The sequence below is a fragment of the Copadichromis virginalis genome, linkage group LG11 (assembly GCF_057382275.1).
Source record: "Copadichromis virginalis isolate Kocher_CV1m ecotype Utaka linkage group LG11, C_Virginalis_male_GT1.1, whole genome shotgun sequence".
Classification (NCBI taxonomy): Eukaryota; Metazoa; Chordata; class Actinopteri; order Cichliformes; family Cichlidae; genus Copadichromis; species Copadichromis virginalis.
The window spans coordinates 8,532-25,711 of NC_140628.1; the positions used below are offsets into that span (position 1 = coordinate 8,532).

Genomic DNA, 17,180 nt, shown 5'->3' on the forward strand with positions numbered 1-17,180 from the left:
AAGAAGTAACTAGTAACTATAATTAAGTAACTTGCCCAGCATTGGTCATTATGTACTGTATTTTGCAGACAAAGAGTAAAAAGGACTCTCTACCAGTGCACAGCAGGAGCTTCACACCGACTCATAATACAAGTCAGAGCTTCATTGAGTTCAAGTTATTTTTACTTCCAGTAGTGTTAACATACAACACAGGCCATGAACAAGATTTTTTTAATTTTCATTGTAAGTGGGCTAAAGCACTTAATTAAAAGTATTCTAACAGAAATGTAAAAACTATAAATATTAATCTTGTAATAAACCAGCAGATGCCGGCGTGACCACAGTGCACACGTCTGATGTTGCTCACAGTGGTCCAAGGGATCGCTCATTGAGGGAACATTTCATTTTATTTAAGCTGAAGGACATTGATTTTGTTGGTAGGTAAGTGTTTTGTTTATTTTTAAGAACATTTTCTTTGTTGTTTTGGCTGTTTTTCTTCTACGATGGTTTGAGCTAAGAGTGTTTAAACAAGAGAAAAGTGTGAAAATGTTCATGCCTGTCTGAGAAAAGTGTGTAAAGTGTGTAGTGAGGGGATTTCACCTATCGTGGGTTATTTCTGGAACGCAACTCCCGCAATAAACGAGGGACCACTGTATATATAAAATGTTATAAAAATATAAAATGATGTCACATACAGATACAGCCAGTTACAGTGGCTGCCTCATCCTTGACAGAAACAGATGGGCGTAGTTATATCCCTCAACTGTCATGTGGACGATGCAAACATGAGTACAAACGCCCCTAACCAGTATTTAGGAAAACCGATGCGATGGTAATGTCATGTGTAGCCACCAGGCAGAGCAGTTTTCTAAACACCTCGATTGATAAATTTAGTGAGAGAACCATGAAACTCTGGCGCAATGCTTAAAACTTCTGGTAATCCTCACTATTTATGCGTTCCAAATAAATTCATGGTCATAGCGGCAAGTCTCATGTTGTGATTGTTTAATCAAAGCATCATTCATTCATTCATTTATTCATTTCAGGCACAACAAAATACATATCATCATATGACCCAAGAAAACTGGATGTAGGGAATAAACTACACAAAATTTATGAGAAACTGCAGGAACACTCTGAATCCTGACGATGGATAAATTGTAAATCGCCTGCTGTGAACCACCTGTATTTTTTATCTCTCCTTCCACACTCCTCTGCACATCTCTGATAAATTGCAAAAAAACAAAAACAAAAACGTTTTACAGCAGGTAGGAGAGTGCAGACTGTCATTAGCGTCACAGCAGATTCTTTTGTCACACATTAGGTGACCATTCAAACAGCTCTCTGACCCATCCGCCAAGGCCAACAACTTCCAAAATCCAGCCCAAATATTCTCTCTATCCCATTGCTGTGATTTTAACACATGGAAAGAGTATTCTATGAATCACTGACAGAAAGTATTTACTGAACTTCTTTGTATTTTCTCAAAGTTTATTACGAAGTTATTCAAAGTTACTACAAGCAGGAACCAGCCTTCTCTAATTTTTAGATTATTGTTCAAATCCCATCTTTGCAAGTAGGCGACAGAGTATGTCATTAAAACTGTTGTTAATTCAGGAGGAGGCATTTTTCACCGGGAGCAGACATGGAGATCCTGAAGACTGTTCCAGAAATGATCAATTTATGTTTTTAATATTTGTTCAACTCTCTTTAAACCCCCAGCTGTCGATTGTAAGTTTTGAGTGTCTAAAATACAAATAAAAGTATTTTAACTTCTGACCTGTTTATTTTTATTCAGTAAGACAGGTAAGTTCTGCATGTATGGACAATATTTTAAGAGTGATGAAGTTTGAGTTTCAGTTATGTAGTGACTGTTGGTGCTTATTAAACTCTATGAAACAGATCAGATGTAAACAGGAAATTTGCCAAAGTTCTTTACTCTTTTGTGTGTAATTGTTTTAATATCATGTGTAATTTCCATTGCGGATATTAATCATGGGTAAATTAAGGGGGGATGGCAGTAAAACCTGGACCTGAGCTCAGCTGTGATGTCATCAAGTACACTACTGTCCCAGTTGTACAGGGTGGGCCATTTATATGGATACACCGTAATAACATGGGAATGGTTGGTGATATTAAAGTCCTGTTTGTGGCACATTAGTATATGTGAGGGGGAAAACTCCTCAAGATGGGTGGTGACCATGGTGGCCATTTAGAAGTCGGCCATCTTGGATACAACTTTTGTTTTTTCAATAGGAAGAGGACCATGTGACACATCAAACTTATTGGTAATGTCACAAGAAAAACAATGGCGTGCTTGGTTTCAATGTAACTTTATTATTATATATAATATATTATTTATTATAATCTATTATTTATTATATATAAATAGGGAACAAAATACAAAACACACAAAAACTAAGAATACTGGGCCAACATGGCCCAGGACCATGACAGTTAGAAAACGAGCACTGCTCAGTGTTAGCCATTGTTAATCTTCAAAACTGACTAGGTTACTTTTAAACATATAACACTGTCAAAAGTGTTAATTTAACACTCAACAGTGTTGTATTTAACACTCAGAGGTGTGGACCCATATAGACACTCTCCAGTGTTAATTTAACACTGGAGATTTTGCTGTGTGCCGCCCTCAGGCAGGACCCCCGTGCACCTCGCTCAACAACAACAACAGCAGAAGCAGCGCACAGGTTTTAAGCATGTAAGGCATGATTGCAGATGCAGTGAAGGTGAGTCCATCTCATCTGCAGCAGCATCGCAGACCACGGCCGCCACAATAATAAAGCATTTTTTATTTAATTATAAATAAATTATTTCTCCTAATTACGTCCTGGGTTTTAAGTAATTAATAATACAAACTGGACTATTCCATCTCACTGACCTCTGTCATCATCTTAAGTGGGGGAACTTGCACAATCGGTGGCTGACTAAATACTTTTTTGCCCCACTGTAGCTAGCGCACAAACGTTACTAGCGTTACCCACGGATACACTGAATCAACTCTCTTATTTGGTCACATTAAATGCCTTATAAACAAGAAAAACACTCTAAACATGTTACAGTAAATAAGTATCAACTTTACATAAACATATGTAGTGCTCATATACTGCTCTCACCTGAAACACAGCAAAACAGCAGTTCTGTGTTACTGACGGCTTCCATTACAATAACTGGTCTTATTTTGCCAGTTTGTCTCAGCCTCCACTGCCACCTTCTGGCAAAACTAAATATCACCCTAACATCACATCAGGGGGGAGCAAATGAGCTTTTGGCTCTGTGCTATGATATGAACTGTTGTCATAACAATAGCAAAAAAAGGTGATGTTGGGTGGGGAGCACGAACTCGTCACAAGAACTTCAACAAGAATTCTGAGACTTGTTTTTGACGCTTAAAATACTCAGGGTGCCACACATGCTTTAACCAAAATTAATTAAATGAATGAATTAATGAATTGGTTGCTCAGTCAGCAAGCTCTTAATATTATTTCTTCATGAAATGTATTAAATTGTAATACAAATTGCTATTTTGTGTTTGTGGTGTGAGAGAGTAGGGAGAGAGACAGAGAGAGACCAACTTTCACAAAGGTTGCATCATATTTCTTTTCCATCATTTTGGTGAAGTGGGAGTGGCCTGGTAGGTAGTTATCATGGTAATCGGGGTTGAACTGCTTGATCATCTCTTTGAAACCTCAATCATCAACCATGGAGAGGCGTCTCATGTCTATCACCAAGATGTTCAACATTAATTCAGTCAGGATATCTGCTTGCTGGGGTGTGCATGTTGTTGGCTTGGTGACAAAGTTGTCCATTGAAGACAAACACATTTTCTTTTAGCAGTACTGTAACGTACCATTTACAGTCCACACACAGCCCAGGTGAACTACACCTGCAGTGATTCTACAGCATTTCCTCTAAGTTCAGCTATGAAAAATTGTGAATACATCCTCTCAGATAGCAATCCATAGAGACAGCACTGGAATTCCCATTCACAAAAGTATACATCTGCAAATAACTTTTAACTGCAATTGACCCAGCCTAGCAGAGAATTTGTGGTCCTCAAATCTGTGGATACAGTTTACAAATATATGTACCTCAATTTTATGTGGAAGAAGTCGGTCACAGATGGCTTCCACAGCTTGTGTTGTTGAATCGCCAACTGTATCGTCTGTTTAACCACTCGATTAAATCTCTCAATTTGCCCAGTAGCAGTGCAAGATGAATGGTGATGGCGAATTTGTCTGTCTTCTATTAAGGCAGCAAAGGCAGCAGAGGTTCTCTGAACACCGCTTTGTATTGTAATAACAGTGTTTGTGTTAATGTTCTGAGTAAAAGCAGCCTCTGGCCATTTCCTATAATAATCAGTCAGATTATTAGATTAGATTAGTGATTATAACTACAAGAATCAGTGCTCCTTCAGCAAACATACCTAGATGCTGGAGGATCAAAGTCAAATTAACTCACAGTGACTACAGCAAACTTATGCCATGGGCCATCTGGCAGAGGTAAAACTGGTCAATCAACTGGCACAAATGACAGAAGTGAATGGCATTGATCACCTCTGTGTCCATGTTCAGCCACCAGTAGAGTTCACTTAGTCATTGCTTTGTCTGCAGCACTCCCTCATGAGACTCGTACGCAGTGGAAATCAGGTCAGGATGCAAAGCCATGAAAAACAAAAAGGTGGTAGAAAGAGTATTATGAGCAGTATTTGAGAAGGGCAACAAATACAGGGTCAGTGTCATCAACATGTACAGAAGCACCACTGGAACCAGCTGATGGAGCAGCAGGAAAGGGCAAGAAGTACGTGCAGTCCGCTGCAGCATTGATGGTGGTCTGTCCGTAGGATAAAGTGGCGTTCCCAAAGGTATCTACCCCAACATTCAGCAGCCTGCATGGCGTGAGCAGAGTGTAACAACTGATACTTTACCAGTCACATGTCAGAACTCTGTAGCTCATGTCATACACACAGGGAGCATCCTGTCCTGCTCACTCATGCTACATCCTGTCTGGGTAATTCCTGTATTCAAAATACAAAAACAGGATGCAAAAGTCATCTATCACTAAAAATTCTCACTACATTTGCAGCTTGTCTGTGCTTTTGAAAATAAAACCTTTGCCTTGTTTGTAGCAGATCATTAAAGTGAAACTCATATTCATTGTGGAATAGTACCAGCAGAGTGATTTACAAACTCACGAGCCTGACAAAATATAGGGAAATGAGAGCTCCTATTTTGCTCCTATAAGACTATTCTGGGAATAACAGTCATTTTTATTCTAGAGCCCTTTGCGCTCAGAGGAAACTGGATTCATTATAACAACAACACTGCTATTGTTACATTCAGAATTATTTGTGCATGAAGATATCCACTTCTCCCAGTGTTTTGGCAAAATTGACAATGCAGAAATCACAGCAAAACAAACACCATACATCAAACAGCTAAAAGGTGTCAAAAGAACCGCTTGGATTATCACAGCCTTAGATAACAGAAATGCGTGTTGACACACACACACACACACACACACACACACACACACACACACACACACACACACACACAGTCTTCTCCCACCACTAATCTGTAATCAGACTGCTATCCTTGCTATCAACTGAGAAATTCTCTAATCATCTTAATGCATAACAGCCTTTTTAGTAAAACTGGGTCATTTTACTTTTACTTTCCGATTGCAAAATACTTTTTAAATGCAAGGGCTCAAACAACATTTGCCTTGATTGCATTGCAAGTAAAGTAAAGTAAATTTCTGAAATAGAAAATTAAATCTGGACTATGATCTTAATATCGCCAATGGGATAGGAATCTATTGACACAGATTGGCATGAGATACAACGGCCGAACTAAAGAGGAGCAACAGAGGCTGCAAGGGTGGAGCGAGGAAAGCGGATCACCGGAGGCGATTCAAACCATCAATCCCAACAGTGATAATGGGCAACGTGAACACATTACAGAATAAGATTGATGAACTGTCTGCTCTCAACAACCACTGACTCTACCGAGAGTGCAGTTTGTTTATCTTCACAGAGACGTGGCTAACCGAGCTAACGCCGCAGGCTAACATAGACCTATGTGGATTCACATCCATGAGAGCTGATAGGGACACACAGGCCAGCGGAAAAAGCGTTAACAACAGATATTGTAACCCTGGACACGTCTCCGTGAAAGTATAGGTATGCCGTCCGGACCTGGAGCTGTTAGCCATTAGCTTGCGGCCATATTATCTACCTCGCGAGTTCAGTGATGTGATCTATGTGTGTGTTTACATTCCTCCGAGGGCCTACGCAACAGCTGCCTGTGAGAATTCTTTACAAATCCTACCATGTGGATTCATGGATTTTCTTTTCACATTCTGTCTCTCACAGTTGAAGTGTACCTCTGGTGCAAATTACTGACCTCTGTCATCATTTTAGGTGGGGGAACTTGCACAATCGGTGGCTGACTAAATACTTTTTTGCCCCACTGTATGTACTGAAACCAACTACTTCCGCTTGTCAGCTTAAGTTAAAATGTTAAGTTTTTTCCTCTGATTATTTTTTTTAGCATTTTTTTACTGAGTTTGTTACAAATATTCAGGTTAAAAAAACTGTCGGAATTATTTTTAATGAGTTATGTTCACAAAGTCACATGTGCAGTACTCTGTACAGGCCTTTAAAACAAATAAAAATTAAACAGCTGTCGGCAGAACTGTAGGACTGAACAACTTCAGATCCTGAGTGTGTGAGGACAGAGAAGGATCAGCTCTATTTCAGATTTGAGATAAACTTTATATTTCAGTTTGTGATGATTCTGTTTGTGATTACAGGAGCCGTCCTCAGATTCAGACCTCAGCACCACCCAGTGACAGCAGACAGATCATCCTATATCTTCACTCTTTGTAGTAACTCCAAAATTAACTGAAGAAAACAGTACAAAGGTTAAAGTACCACATGTGCTGTCACTGAAAGCTGCAGCTGTTTTATTGATAAAGTTAAAGACAACAAGTCAAAAGGATTAATCACCCCTGTAACTGTGTCACTATACATCAGCATTAACAGGACCTCAGTTTGGTGTTTCAGAAAGCTGCTGATCTCAGACCTGCACAACTTCTGTTTTAAACACTGAATGTACTCACACAGGAAAACGGAGAGAGTAATTTTTCCAGAGTCAACATCATTTTCATCTAAAAGAGTAGTTATTGCACGTTTTGGAACCTAATCACTTCAATTGGCCGCTAGAGTTGGAGCCAAAAAACAGAGGAAATTCTATCAGAGTAATATAGAACGACCACGCCCATTTTCGCTTCTTAAGTTTCGTTTCTGCCGCCATTTTCTTATCCCGCAGTGGAACGGAGGCGACTGTCAGCATAAGCCAGGTAAGTGAGCAAAGTGCTAAATAATGATTTTATATAGAATAAAATGTGGAGTTTTTGTTTATGTGAAGGGTAATGCATGTATTATATTACAGCTTCTGAGTTTGTGGGTCTTACATGCTACATAATTGCCAAGGTTTATGCTAATGTTAGCTTCCAACAAAATTAATGTTGTTCGACCACTCAGACAGCTATATTTCAATAAACTTAATTTAGCATTGCTGAATAGCTGTTTTTAGGTAGTATAATTGACCAGGGAAGTGTGTTTTTAACAAATCCTGTGCACCAATGTTTTATCCAAAATGGTAGGTGAGCACATGTTTTTTACTCAGAATTGAATTGTGTGCATGGTTGCAGTCTGTAGCCCCTAGTGTATTAGATTAGCATTATACAAACTTCCTATTGCTGCAATGTAGAGCTTTCTATTACTTATGTGTTTTTTTTTACATGCTTTTTCATCAGAACAGAGCATCGTGAGATTGTAAGACATACAAGGAATATATGTGTGTGTTTTGTTCAATTTTGCAAGTATTTGTAATAAATCAGATTATTTAACAATATCCTTTTCATATCATGAAGGATGCAAGCTGTGCGTGTAAAGTATAGAGAACAACAAAAGTACATCTGTTTTGAGGGCCAACTGACCTACACATCGTTTTTTGGAATGTGGTGAGTAAAAAAATCAAAGTTTCCAGTGTGTTTCATAGCTTGTGTGAATAAGTCAAGCTTTGGGGATGGTGCTATAATAGCTGCTATACCAAATGTTTAGGCTTTTTTTCTGGTTCAGTTTATGTAATTTCACTTTTTTTTTGCCTTGTTCTGGTATTAATTTCAAATGTATAATGCAATTTTATAATGTTCACAGTTGCCAAGAAGTTCAACATTCCAAACTTGGACTTCAAAGTTTTTGATGACTCAAAGACTGAAGTTGATGAGGATGTTTTTGATTTCCTTATGAAAAAACAAAACCTTGGTGTGCTAGAGATTTGTCAAGCACAAGGTCCAAATCCAGATGGTAAGTATCTTGGAATGTCATCATCATCGTCATTTTTAAACTTTTAATTGACCGGGTAGTGGGGAGAGAAACCACAGTCCAGTTTATTTCCTGGTTGCAAGTGGAGAGGGTGTGAGCAGTTACGTAAGCACAGTCAGTTGTCCTATCAAATTACTTGGTCCAAATATTAAGATTGGCCAAACTTTTTTCAGGATCCCACGGGAATGGAATAATGATGAGTTTCTATCCCTGATGGAATTTTTAACAGTTTAATGTCCCATCAGCTTGGTAACAGCATTTTAACTTAAGCAAAGAAAAATCTAACATCTGCAGAAAGGTAAATGTCACTAGAATCACTCAATCACTGAGCCACTGTGTCATTCATGCTTTAACCCTTGTATGGTGTTCGGGTCTGTGAGACCCGTGTTCAGTTTTTTTCAAAAGAAAAATTAAACAATTAATTATTTTTTCACGTGTAAATGTGTTGTGTCTTTCCACTCACTCCACTTGATTATAACTGATTTATTTATAACATTTTATATAAAAGAAAAACGAGAAGCACATTAATTCATAAATGTGATCTAACAAAGGTAAAGGGAAAAAATTAACCATGTTTGCTGTTCATATGTCTTGTAATTGGGATGAAATAAACATCTGTTGAGTAATTTAACATAAAATTGTTTGATAGTGTTAATTTGGAAAGCCAAAACTCTAGCGGGTCCACCAGACCCATGAACACTGGCTGAGTAACAAAAATACGAACACCACACAAGGGTTAAGTCCTGGCTAGTAGAACATGTTCTGTGTAAGGCAAGCTAATAAATTTACTGAATTGTTTTCAAATAATCCTATATTTTGCTGGGTACTACAATGTTTATGATTGTGTAAATAACACTAACCATCATACGAACTTAAACAAGAAGGCAAGAAGACATGAAACACTAAACATATAAAGGCTAATTTACATCATGGAGCCCTGCTCTCAAAAACTGACATGGATTTAACTATTTCTGAAGCTGGATTTAAGAAATAACTGCTAAACATTTAAAAAGATTTTCTGTTTGTTATGGAATGTGATGTCATGTGGTTGGTTGTGACTAATAAACTTAAATTAGTTTATGTTATCGATTCTGTCACTCATTGGCTAAAACAGGAACATCAAGGCACTACAACTAAAAATCTTCAACACTGCTCACTCATAAAGCACTTTACAAACCCAGCTACATGAACCTCATTGTTGCAGTCAGGGGCAGCACAAAAGTGACCTCTATAATTTTTATGATTTGATAGATTCTTCTGCAAGCACCTCCTTTACCAGTTCCAGTGGAGAAATTGAAGTGGACTCTGATGACACCATATTATTGGAACACAGTCCTACAACAAGACGGAGAGCTGACGACACTTCTCTTGCCCGAGTAAGCTATGTAGTTTGCTGTATACCCTTTCAGAAAGTTGACACAAATTTGAATATATTATATGTATTATTATCACTGTCATAAAAGCACAAGATTCTGCTGTCTTTCCTTCAGCACAGGTCTGCAAATTGTAGACCAGATCGGCAACATAAAAAGTTAGTGTGCTTGAGAGACAGACAAATTTAAGGGTAATTATTTGTGCTTTTTAACAGAACTTTAGGTGGCTTTGAAGCACAGTGATCATGAATATCTAATGAACCTCAATTCTATACTAAAACATACTTAAAAAAAATAACATGTATTCGTGACTATAGACCTTTGATTTGATCTAGAACGAACCTGAAAGCTTTTTTAGTATCACAAGAAAAATATTTATGATATATTGATTATATATTATTATATCGCTCTATTTTACTGTAACTTAGATGGTTGAAGATGTTCTAAAGAACAAACCAGGAGGAGAGAGGATCATCAATGAGTATGCCCGGACAAAAAGCCTAACGGATAGCAGACGGCGTGACATGGTCAAGATATTAGTTGCACATATGACAAGTGAACATGGGTATGCTGACATAGTTATTTCATAAGTATATATATGATAAATTCATTTATCATTTATTCATTCATTTATTTTCTTAGAGGTGGTATTTAGACTTTCAACTTTGTGTTTGTCTGTGTAGGACAAGTCCTTCAAGACGTGTTAAAGAGAAATATGCAAAGGGTATCATCACGTTGTTCCCATACCTGGCTGATCCTAGGAGCAGGCTGGGCTATGTAAGTACAAAAAAGAATAAGTTCAAACAATTTACTTTTCACTCGTGAATGTAAGACATTTTTCAGGCATGAAATATATGTAGAATTTACTTAACAGTTTGGCTCTGGATTGAGTAAAGCTGAAGATGTTTTTCTTTTCGCAGGACTTTCCTCTGTGCTGCCTTTTCTTAACTCTCATTATTTAAATCCCTTTAGAGTTCAGCACTCCAGTCCCGAGCAAGGGAGCTCAATTGCTGCAATTTTCAGATTGAAAGTGTAAATATATTTTAACATGTTAATTAAAATATTTCATTTAATTTTAGGAGCATTTTTACAATGCAGAAGATGGGAGTGGGTATCTGGCTTGGAGATTGAAGTTTATCCAAAAGGAAGCTTCTAATGGACAAAACAAGACTCCCAGAATGTCAAAAACGCAAATGGGTATGTGATATTGTTAGTAGTTATAATTCAAGTCTCACTCATCTGGAGACTAAACTGCATGCATGAAAATTCTAGCTGAGTTCTCAAGCCTTGTAGGACACGGTGTCACTTTTTTGTCTTATTCATATCCACTGTTAGGGGGCCCAACATCTGATAGAGACTGTTTCAGAGAAGACAACTGCCTAATGACAGACAGCTTGTGTTCTGAGGCTATTGCACTGATGAAACATACAGCTGATGAAGGAATTGTTATGATGAAGATGAAGCAGACCTTCAACTATCGCCAAAAGATGATTCATGATCCAGTGAAGTCATCTGATATCTTTTTGGACTTCCCAAGATTCCTGGATATAGGAGGATTAGTATGTTTATCTTACCTTCAACTTCCCTCACTGTTACATTTATAAGTTGAGGTGCATCTGAGAAAAAAGTGAGCATAAAAGTTGTTTGATACAAGGAGTTTCAAAAACTTAATTTCATCTCTTCTGCAGATTGAACAAGATTTTACTTTGATGTTCGATGAAGCCACCTCTGTGAAGTTCCTGGAGAAGTGGCCCACTATCTACAAGCAGAAAGTCCTCAAACAAAGCCGTGGTCTCACGCAATCAGATGACCTTCAGTACCTTGTGCAAAATGCTGAATGCACAATAGAAGTGGAAAATGGTGAGATAAAATAAATGGAATTTTATTGTTATGTTTTAATTGGAGCATTTGAAAGTGTAACACCGTCACCTGCTGTCGCTTTTTTTTTTTTCAAAACTTTATAATGTAAGTGTTAACACAGTTGCAGATAACGTGTTTTGGCAGCTAATTATTGTTTCCAATTTACTTATGTTTCCAGGATGGGACAGTGACATGTCATCCATTTTGATCCTTGTACACCTGTTACCACCATCACCTCATGGCCGCAAGAGACCAGGAAAGCTCTCAGCCAGACAAGCCTGTGACCATCTTGTCAAGTTTGTCAAGGTAAAGTTACAGTAAAGGAAACATAACTAGTTATATTTACATTGATAACAATATTTCAGACGAACTAAAAGGTGTATGTTTAAATACAACTATGAATTTAGTCATTACCAAGAGATGTATACAGCTCAGTCAAGCAGCCTTTATGTCTTCCACAACCATATGTAGGCTGTATTTGCAACATCACACATTTCTTTTATCACTTGAGTAAAGTACACAAACAACAAGTCATTCCAAACTTTAAGTTCATTGTAAATAGAAATGCTACAATTTCAACACATTAACTGTCATGGTAATTAACATATTTATATAGATTATATCTGCATATAGATTTTTGTAGATATACAGATAACAGATACTAGTTTTGACAAGCTAGTAGTTAAAATTGAACTAGTTTTGTCTGTTTTGTATCTGTCCTTAATTCTGTCAGCTTCTTGTTTTTTAACCGAAGTCTTATCATGTTGGAACGTTTATCTGTCTTTGTGTCACAGACGGGAACTAGCATCCAGGGGCATCTCGATGGCATCACAGAGAGCCTTCAACCATACCTTCTTGCAGTGGGCACTCAGAGGAATGTGATTCACAAGTACTTCATTGTGATAGACAAACATGCAGTACCTTGTAAGTCACCAGGCTCTCTTGCTTGTTTTGATGAGCTTTTCAAAGCTCACTTTGTCTTTGGTACGTCATATGACCACGATCTGGTCAATATGTACAACTTCCTGCAGACCACCATTTACGAGATAGATGTTGATACAACCAAAGTGAATCCTAGGGTTGCAGAGTTGAGGGCTCGGATGCTGCGTTGAATATTTTTTTTCTACTAAGAGTGTTGAGCTGGAATGTTTTGTTTCATTTGCAAGAGGTCCCAGACAAATGCTAATTCCTTGATAAAGCATTTCAAAGTGATCCATGGACTCTGTTCTGGTAAGACTCTTCGTCTTAAATGTGGCCAGTTTGGCTGTGCTCAAGTTTATGGCACATTTTCTGGGTTCAAGTTTTGTGTACAAGAGATGGACCTCATGTAATTTGTGTTGAAGAGCTTTTCTGTTGTAAAGCATTTGATTTACAGGTGTCATACAGTGATAGTGATTCCAGTTTTTATATTGTACCATACTGTTTCCTGTGAACAATAAAGGTGGCTGTTAAAATATAAATAATTTCTGATTTATTTATTGTACCTTGCAGTGAATGATAATACATAGAGGGCGAAATAAAGTCACATATTTTTCTTCTTTTAATTCTATTTAGAGTAAAATTTAGTTGTATGTAAAATTTTAATTCTATTTGGAGGGAAAATGTTGTTCTATTTGAAATAAATTAGAATTCAATTCTGAGTAAAATTCTGCTCTATTTAGAATAAAATACTATGTAGAGTAAAATTCTGTTCTACTCAGAGTAAAATTATTGTTTTTATTTTATACTAAACTGAGTAAATTATCATCATGTGTATTAAAATATTTGCACTGAATAGAGTAGATTTAACTCTGAAAGTTTAACTCTACCGTAAGAGTAAACTTTACTCCATTTAGACTGGGACCAAATACTGTCTTTTTTAGAGTAAAATTTTTTTCAATTTGAGTAAAATTTACTCAGTGAATTTTACTGTGCAGCTACATGAAGATGATGTTTTCTCTGACACAATTAAATAAAACCTGATTAAAGTCAAAGGTTGTTACTTGTATTTGAACTAAAAACTTGTGATCTGGAATTCTTTCACTGTTTTTGACAATAGTGTGTTATTTATCATAAAGTAATTCAGAGTCATTCATACCAGTCAGTGTGCGGCACGGTGGTTAGCACTGTTGCCGCACAGCAAGAAGGTCCTGAGTTCAATTCCAACATCAGGCCGGGGTCTTTCTGTGTGGAGTTTGCATGTTCTCCCCGTGTTTTCGTGGGTTCCCTCCAGGTACTCTGGCTTCCTCCCACCGTCCAAAGACATGCAGCTTGTGGGGATAGGTTAATTGGATGATTGCCACTAGGTGTGAATGTGCGAATGAGTGCGAATGGTTGTCTGTCCCTGTGTGTTAGCCCTGCGACAGACTGGCGACCTGTCCAGGGTGTACTCTGCCTCTCGCCCTATGACAGGTGGGATAGGCTCCAGCGCCCCCCGCGACCCTGAAAAGGATAAGCGGAAGTGAATGGATGGATCATACCAGAGTAACCAGAGAGCACAACATATATTTTACTTTCTACAGGACTTCAAGCTATGATATTATGTAAAAGTCCAGACCCCCTGAGGATTATCTGAGTACTTCTAACATTACACAAAGCAAAGGTCTCCATCAGTGTTCATGAAATGCTGGGTTCATCCTTCTTGTGAGGGAGCTGCTGGTGAAGATCACGAGCCCTGCTTGATCCCGGCGATGAGTTTCAGTCCTCCTGGTGTTTCTGAAATGATGCCTGTCACTGTGGGTCAACAGAACATCTGGCACAGGACAGCTGTAATGAAAGAAATTGAAGAAGTTTTGGGGGGGGGCGCTCGTGTGCAGCTATGGAGTAGACGTGTTTTCTGTGCTCTCCGTGCCTTCTCACTCATAAAGTTGCACTTTAAGTTTATTTCTAGCTGGGTAGTTTTAAAATCTGTTTCGCGGACTGTCGGAGCCGATCTTTTGTCATCATGCCGAAGAAAGATGAGAGCCAGAGGGATACGTCCAAGGCGAGCCAGTCGGCGGCAGGTAATGATGCCATATTAGCGGCTATCGCTAACCATGGAGCTGAGCTTTCCAAAATAACCTCGCTCGTGGACGGGTTGAAGAAGTCGGTTGAGGGCTGTCTCGATGCAATTGATGCAACGCTAACTTCTCTCCAGAAGAAATATCATGAGTCTGAGCGCCGGTTTGAAGACCTTGATGAAGCTATGTCCGCTAACGATAGCCGATTAGCAGCGCTGGAAGCATCGTGCAAAGAGCTACAGGTGGTTAACACTCTCCTCAAAGCTAAAGTCAACGATCTGGAGGGGCGCTCTCGCCGACTCAACGTGAGGATTGCGGGAGTTAAGGAAGGGGATGAGGAAGGCAGCCCTACCGACTTCGTTGCTAACCTACTTCCAGAACTTTTGGGTCGTGAGAACTTCAGCAGGCCGATAAAAATAGACCGAGCCCACCGTAGCCTGAGACCGAAGCCACAGCCCAATGAACGGCCACGTGTCATCATCGCTTAAGTCCACAACGACCGTGATGTGTTTGACATACTACGACTCAGCAGGCAAAGGTCTCCTTTGCTGTACCGCGGAGACAGAGTTTCCATTTTTCCTGATTACACTGCGGAGGTCTCGGCGCAGCGGCAGGCCTTTGGTGGTGTGAGGAAGCGGCTGATCGACGCCGGTGCTAAGTGCTCTCTTCGCTTTCCCGCAAAGCTCCATGTCGAATATAACAACACATCGAAGACTTTTATGTCGCCGGAGGAAGCTGCACGGTTTGCTGACTCCATTGGCTCTGCAAATGAATAATAATTCACAAGTGACCTACTAATTTCACGACATGTTTACATATTCGCGCATTTTCTGCAGTAATGTTCTCTACCCAGCTATGTTGAATGTTTTGATCCAACATCTTTGTCCTCAGCTGATCAATGCGCAATATAAAGGTTTTTTTGGTTTGCATACTGTGATTTACATACTGTAGAGTTCATCTCTTTCCCGCACTGAAACGGTGTACAGTGCCTATTTTGCCTATTGGGTTTTGCCTCTACAGTATTTGTGTTACGTTGTGATATTGGGAATATGCAAATGTTTCTGTATGCTCTGTCTCATTTCTGCATATTTGCAGTTTTGTTGCAACGGTTAAAGTTTTATATCCATCTAGATATTTGAGTTGGATCTTTCGTACTTGGTGCACAATTTTGTTTTTCATGTTTGTTAAATAGATTATATGTGGGGCGCACGGGGCTCCACGGTATTTTCTTTGAGTATTAGTGTTCAGTCAGGCTGGCCCTGGTTCCCGGCTGCCTCCCTGTTGGATATTGGGGGTGTTCCGCTATCTTTTTTTCTGCGTTTTGTGGGGGTGGGGGGGGGGTCTACATGTTTCTAAATATGTGTCGTTTTTGTTTTTTGTTGTAAGTGCCAGCTCTTTATTTGTCGAATGTCAAAGCCTTTATTTTGTCCCTCCACATCGTCGTACACCATCCACCCACTTGAGCTGGGGATGAGCCACATCACTTTTACGACCTGGAATTGTCGGGGTATGGGCAAAGCTCTTAAACGTGGTAAAGTATTTTCGCATTTAAAATCTCTGTCTTCTGATATAATTTTTTTACAGGAGACCCATATCCAACCTTCAGAGCAGAGGCGATTAAGATCGGTATGGGTGTCACAGGTGTACCAGTCCGCCTTTTCTTCCAGGGCGAGAGGGGTTGCCATTCTTGTTCGCAGAACTATCCCTTTTATATTCAAAACTCAGATATGTGATCCAGGTGGGAGGTTCATACTTGTTACAGGTACAGTCAACTCCACCCCTGTAGTCCTCTTGAACATCTATGCCCCTAATTTTGACAACCCTGACTTCTTTAGTAAAATATTCAATCTTGTCTCACAATACAATGACCATAATATCATTATCGGTGGTGATTTTAATTGTTATTTCGATCCATTGTTGGATAGGTCTTCTGCGTCCCTGGCCCCAACCTTGAGAGCTGTTTCTGTACTCAATACTCTTACTAAATCTTTGGACTTGGTTGACATTTGGAGGCACCAGCATCCGTTAGAAAAGCAATACTCTTTCTTCTCCCCTGTCCATGGCAGCTTCAGTAGAATTGACTATTTTCTTATTGATTCCAGGCTTATTTCGAAAGTGGTTAGTTCCACTTATCACAGTATTTTAGTTTCGGACCACGCACCTCTCTCAACGGTAATTGACTTCAACCTATATACCCCCCAATACAATTGGAAATTTAACCCCTCTTTATATCTAAATGACTCTTTTACGGTTTACCTATCTACTAAAATCGCAGAATTTTTACAATTTAATGATAATGGTGTAGTTTCGGACTCTGTTTTGTGGGAGTCCTTTAAAGTCGTTATTAGAGGTCATATTATTGCTTATCAAGCTTCTCAGAAGAGGGACAAACTCAGGCTGCGTACTAATATTGAGGCAGAGCTGTCTGTGTTGGAGGAGAAGTATCGCGATACCGGGGCTGCTGACACACTTAATACCATTCTCAAATTGAAATATGACTACAACCACATGTTGGGGGAGCAGGTCATGAATTGTATTCGTCGATTAAAACAGAAGCATTTTGAGCTTGGTGAAAAG

General features: G+C 39.0%; 1 protein-coding gene across 1 annotated transcript; it reads left to right on the forward strand.

The window, feature by feature from the left end:
- Nucleotides 1-10,193: 10,193 nt before the first annotated feature.
- On the forward strand, nucleotides 10,194-13,064 carry LOC146697875 (uncharacterized). The gene is made up of 7 exons (XM_085472618.1): nucleotides 10,194-10,330; nucleotides 10,449-10,542; nucleotides 10,845-10,962; nucleotides 11,101-11,324; nucleotides 11,454-11,625; nucleotides 11,804-11,931; nucleotides 12,420-13,064. Exons 1-7 carry the CDS (start codon nucleotides 10,194-10,196, stop codon nucleotides 12,735-12,737), a joined length of 1,191 nt encoding a protein of 396 aa, XP_085328744.1. The 3' UTR covers nucleotides 12,738-13,064.
- The last annotated feature ends 4,116 nt before the right edge of the window (nucleotides 13,065-17,180 follow it).

Coding starts and splice junctions, on each gene's coding strand:
- LOC146697875 (XM_085472618.1), top strand. CDS start 10,194: ATGGTTGAAGATGTTCTAAAGAACAAACCAGGAGGAGAGAGGATCATC. Junction 10,963..11,100: donor AATGTCAAAAACGCAAATGG/GTATGTGATATT, acceptor ATCCACTGTTAG/GGGGCCCAACATCTGATAGA. Junction 11,325..11,453: donor TCCTGGATATAGGAGGATTA/GTATGTTTATCT, acceptor TCTCTTCTGCAG/ATTGAACAAGATTTTACTTT.